General features: G+C 38.7%; 1 protein-coding gene across 1 annotated transcript; it reads left to right on the forward strand.

The window, feature by feature from the left end:
• Window positions 1-5,004: 5,004 nt before the first annotated feature.
• Window positions 5,005-5,535, forward strand: LOC140835698 (uncharacterized). Its single transcript, XM_073201102.1, has one exon. It carries the CDS (start codon window positions 5,005-5,007, stop codon window positions 5,533-5,535), a length of 531 nt encoding a protein of 176 aa, XP_073057203.1.
• The last annotated feature ends 453 nt before the right edge of the window (window positions 5,536-5,988 follow it).

The raw sequence follows: 5,988 nt of genomic DNA on the forward strand, positions 1-5,988 counted from the left end.
CTAAAAATGCCAAGTTATGCTAAATTTTTGAAAGAAATTTTATCTAATAAGAGAAAGTTGGGGATCATGAGACAATGAGTTCGATTGACGAGTGCTCTCCAATTGTTCAAGACAAATTGTCTCAAAAGTTAAAAGATCCAAGGAGTTTTTCAATATCTTGCACTATTGGTTCTATTTCATTTACTAAAGCTTTATGTTATTTGGGTGAAAGTATTAACTTGATGCCTCTTTATATTTTTAGGTGCTTGGAATTGGGTGAGCCAAAGCCTACTACAGTTTCTTTGCAACTGGCTGACAGGTCCATCACATATCCACAAGGACTTATAGAATATGTGCTAGTCAAAATATATAAATTCAATTTTCCAGTAAATTTTCTTATGTTACGTAAACTCGAGACCGTTTCAAAACCTAACGATTCGTTTTAAAACTTCGACCAGGGTCCCGATTTTAACCCGAATCAACCTGAAACCTAACCGAATTTTTCCCAACTAAAAACATGACTTAACTCTACTTGTCCAGCCTCTAAGCCAAGTATTCCAGACTCCTTATGACCCCCAAACCATAACCAAAAGCTGCTGGAAAATTTCTGCTCAACCTAATCGATAACTAGCCGTGACCCTAGCACTAAACAACCGACCCTACACCTAACCAGTTGGGACCAGACATGAACCTATCCCACCTTAGGACCCTTCTGGACTAACCTAAGCACCACCCTCAGCCCTATGCACGTGCGTCCCTAGTTTCTCCAAGAAACAATCAAATCTAGCCACAAACATAGCCTATGTGTCCGCTAGCTTTAATCCACACATTGTCACGCTACCAACCGACCATAGACCGCCCTGAGGCCTCTTCACGACCAATCACGTCCTTAACCAACCCCTGGAACAAGCCATACCCCATTGCACCTCACCCCTTACTCGATCTAGCCATACCAAACTCAAACGTCCCTAGCACCAATCGGCCCTCATGCATACTCACCTAAACCACCCATGTTTCGACTCCAGCACCTAGGCCCCTCCATTACGGACGTGTCCAGCCCCCTAGCAGCGTAGATCGACAGCCCCTTACACAACAATGTAAGAAAACGTGAGTTATGAATGAAACAATGTGTATTTCATGTCAAAACTTTGCACAAAAGATGCTACATGATAAATCCATGAGTTTTACATTCAAGTACATATACATCAACATATATATGGTGTAAATGATGAGAAAAAAGATACATGGCGTGCCTTTGCTTTTAAACGCTTGAAAACTCAAAGATTTATGCGTAGAACGTGCACCGGAAGGGTGGGGGAAGAAATCCTTTGGAAGAAGCTTGAGGAAATAGTGAGAAACCTTGCTGGAAATTTCAGAAATTTGCTGCTGAAATGGGAGAGGGATGCCGTGAGTCGGGAGGGGTGGGTTTATGGATTGATTAAAATGGTTAAGTTAATATAATTACATACTAATGGTCCTTTAATTAAAATTAATGGTTTAAAAGGATTTTTGGCCCATTAAACAATAAAATAATCCTATCAAGCCCAAAACCCTCCCAAAAATATTTCGTTTAGGTACGTTTTTGAAAATATTTCTCGAACCCTTTAAATTTTTTTCAAATCATTAAAAAGTGTATACCGGTTAAAAATATAACCCAAAATACCCAACCAAGGCCCATTTTCAAAAAAATCATACTTAAAAACACCTCATATTAAATAATTAAAAATAATTATTCAATAAAAATATTTTTCTAATTATCCCCGATCTCCGTTCCTCGTACGAGTACGAAATCCAACTTAAAACCCTAATGCATGAAAATTTAGTAAACCATGAATTAAAACAATGCATTTAATGCAATTAAAAATAAATTACTTAAAACACCTAAGAAATTTGATAATTTGTATGCATGTTGTTCACGTGGATCTTCAAATTTTCGGTACGTTACATTAGCAATTTACCAACCCACGAGCTTTGTTGATCTGATGGGCGCAACAATAAGAGCCGAGACAAACATCAAGCACCGGGAGGACGAGAACAAGAATAAGTGCCCCATCTACCAAAGCCACCATCATGGGGAATGTCATAGAAATTCTGGTGCATGATTTGATTGTGGGAATCTAGCACAAAAAATTGTTGATTTTCCCGTACATAAGAAAGGGACAGGGTAAAGTGCTGACGCTACTCCCAACAAACCGAAGGAAAATAAGCCTAACGCTCGTGTGTTTGCAATAACTCAGGAAGAGGCAGATGAATCAAACGATGTTGTGGAAGGTACCATTCTAATCGTTTAAATTCCAGCTTATGTATTGTTTGATTTTGGTGCCACTCAATCGTCCATATCTAAAAGGTTAACTAAGTAATTAAGGCTTATACCTGATATACTTGTCGAACCCTTCAGAGTAGCAACTCTCACTAGTAAGACAATTGAAACACAGAGGGTGCACTGAGATTGTAAAATCTGTATCAATGGACACATATTTCAAGCTGAATTGATTCAACTAAGCATGGTGGAGTTCGACGCCATCATAGGAATGAATTGGTTAGCGAAGAACCGTGCATTAGTAGATTGTCACATGAAGAACGTCAAACTACGAGCTCCAAACCAAGAAGAAGTTGTTTACTATAGCAAAGTCAAGAAACAAAAATCCATGCTATCCACTTCCCAGACTTGGAAAGCCATGAAAAGCAGAAAAAAGTTTACTTAGCTAGAGTATGTGATGTAAAGGAAGAAACTATACTTGCGCTAGAGAAGATTCCGATCGTACAATAATTTCCGGATGTCTTTCTTGAAGAACTCTCTTGCACAGTCCCCGACTGTGAAGTGAAATTCGAGATTAATTGGGTGTCCAATGCTACACCAATCTCAAAAGCACCATACCAAATGGCTCCGATTGAAAGAACACAAAGAAAAACTTCAAGAATTGTTGGACAAGAAGAAAATCCGACCAAGCGCATCTTTGTGGGGAGCTCCTATCCTATTTGTAAAGAAAAAACGGAAGCATGAGATTTTGTATTGATTATCAGGAATTGAATAAGATCACAATGAAGAATACGTCTCGTTTAAAAAGATAGATGACCTATTTAACCAACTAAAAGGAGCTACAATATTTCCAAGCTCGATTTAAGGTCAGACTACCACCAACTAAAGGTCAAAGCAGACGATATTTCAAAGACGGCCTTCATGGTAATGTCGTTCAGATTAACAAACGCACCGAAAGCATTCATGGATCTCATGAACAGGGTGTTCAAACCGCTGCTTGTTAAGTTTGTTGTGGTTTTCATCTACGATATTCTTGAATATTCATCAAAGGAGGAGGACCACAAAGAACATCTTTGTCTCACCCTCCAAACGCTTGGAGAAAATTAACTGTACGCCAAATTCAAGAAATACGAATTCTGCCTAAAGAGCGTCACATTCTTGGGACACGTAATATCAGCATCAAGAGTATTTGTGGACCCTAAGAAGGTAGAAGCAATCATGGATTGGTCGAGGCTAAAGAATGTGACAAAAATTCCAAACTTCTTGGGAATAGCGGGCTATAATCAAAAATTTGTTGAAGGATTCTCTTCAATAGCCATACCCCTCGCTAAACTCACCCAAAATAACTCTAAGTTTCAATGGAGTGAAGAATGTGAGAAAAGCTTTGAAACTTTGAAGAAGAAACTTGCCTGTACTCCATTATTGGTATTGCCAACTGAAGGAAAAGATTTCACCATCTACAACGATGCGTCAAAAGGAGGTTTAGGATGTGTGCTCATGTAAGATTGGAGAGTAATTGCCTACGCTTCAAGACAACTAAAACCATATGAGCAAAACTATCTGACACATGACCTTGGACTAGCTGCAGTGGTGTTCGCACTAAAAAATTGGAGACATTATTTTTGTGGAGCCAAGTGTGAGATTTTCAATGACAATCAATTCCTCAAATATTTTTTCACTCAAAAAGAACTAAATATACGGAAGAGACGATGGATTGAACTCCTGAAGGATTACGACTTGACGATAAGCTATCATCCTAGCAAGGCAAACAAGGTAGCAGATGCTTTGAGTAGGAAGAATATGATCAAAGTAATCCTAGCGTCACTTTCAACACAACCATGCCTTCAAGAAACGATCAAGATAAGTTAAGATCGAGACCCCGCTTAGATGAAACTAAAAAAAAAAGGCTAAAGAAGGAAAATCATCGGATCTCCAAACAGATGACAAAGGAGTCGTGTGGTGAAATGACGATTGTGTGTACCCGACATTGAAAATATTTGACAAGAAGTGATGTTTGAGGCACACAAATCAAAATTTTCAGTCCACCCCAGCACTATCAAGATGTACAGAGATTTGAAGAAAAACTTCTGATGGAGTTGAATGAAAAAGGACGTTGCAATATTTTTTTGTAAGTGTCACGTGTCCCAACAAGTCAAAGCTGAGCACCAAAGATCTGGAGGACTTCTTCAACCTTTTGAAATCCTGGAATGGAAATGGAAACATATTTCCATAGACTTTTAGTTGGTTTACAAATTCTAGACAAAATTATGATGATATATGTGTAATTGTAGATAGACTCACAAAATTTGCACACTTTATACCCGCCCACATGAACTATAATCTGGAAAACCTGGCAACCCTATACACGAATAACATTGTACGATTGCATTCAGTTCCAGCTAGCATACTATCAGATAGAGACCCGAGGTTTGTATCTCGTTTTTGGAAGATTTTTCAACAAGTTATGGGGACTAAATTCACTCTTAGTACATCATATCACCCTCAAATCGATGGTCAAACTGAGAGGACAATACAAACCCCTGAGGACATGATGAGAGCATGTGCTTTAGACTTCAGGGGTAATTGGAGTGAACATCTGCCCTTGATTGAGTTCGCTTCCAATAATAGTTATCACAAAAGTATTGGAATTGCACCGTACGAAGCTCTGTATGGGCAAAACTGTCGATCACCACTATTTTGGGATGAATTATGGGAAAGAACCATCACCGGACCTGAACTAATCCAAGAAACAAAATAAGGTTATTATGATCAAGGAGAGACTGAAGACTGCACAAGATGGACAGAAAAGCTGGGCTGACCAGAAAAGAAGACCACTTGAATTTGAAGTTGGTGAAAAAGCATATGTGAAAGTTTCGACCATGAAAGGTGTGGTCCGATTCAATAAATATAAGAAGTTGAACCCCAGATATGTTGGACCTTTTGAAATTCTAGAGAAAATTGGGACACTGGCATACGGACTAGCATTGTCACCGGATATGTGTAGAATTCACAATGGCTTCCATGTTTCGCAACTAAGAAGATATATTTCGGATCCAAGTCATATTCTTGACATTGGACCACTTCTGATCGAAGGAAACTTGAATGAAGAACTAAAGTATAAAGAAATTCCCATTCGAATTGTAGATAGTAAGGACCAAGAACATAGGCGACGAATCATTCCATATGTCAAAATACAATGGTTTAATCATACTGAAAGAGAAGCTACTTGGGAAGTCAAAGAGAAGATGCGAAAGATTCCTTTTCGAAGAGAAAGGCAACACAAGTTTCGGGAATGAATCTCTCAATTAGGAGGGAAGTATGTGATAACCTAAAATGAGTTGTAACAGCCGGTAGAATTATGGTCATTTAACCACATTGAAGGATAATGATGGCCATCAAAATCGAGCCATTTAATCAGCATTTTGACCACCTTAACAAATGGTAGAATTATGGTCATTTAACCACATTGAAGAAAATGATGGCCGTTAAAGCCAGCCAACCCGTAAGACTCAGCCATGCCTATAAATAGATGAGCGTATGCAATTTAGAAATCAAAACACAAACCACCCCAAGTTGCTGCCAATTTCGAACCAATACCTGTCCAAATTTGAAGCCTTGCAATAGCCAAATTCGAAGCATTGCAGTAGCTGTTTTCGAAGCAATAATCGAACAGTCTTCTTTCTTGCAGTCTCGATCAAAGTTCGATTCCAACTCGATTAGCATTCGTTATCGCAGTCTTAAAGATTGAT

Source organism: Primulina eburnea, chromosome 7 (assembly GCF_022965805.1).
Source record: "Primulina eburnea isolate SZY01 chromosome 7, ASM2296580v1, whole genome shotgun sequence".
In the NCBI taxonomy this organism is placed as follows: Eukaryota; Viridiplantae; Streptophyta; class Magnoliopsida; order Lamiales; family Gesneriaceae; genus Primulina; species Primulina eburnea.

Bases quoted from the DNA above. Each gene is read 5' to 3' on its own strand.
- LOC140835698 (XM_073201102.1), top strand. From the start codon at position 5,005: ATGATCAAGGAGAGACTGAAGACTGCACAAGATGGACAGAAAAGCTGG.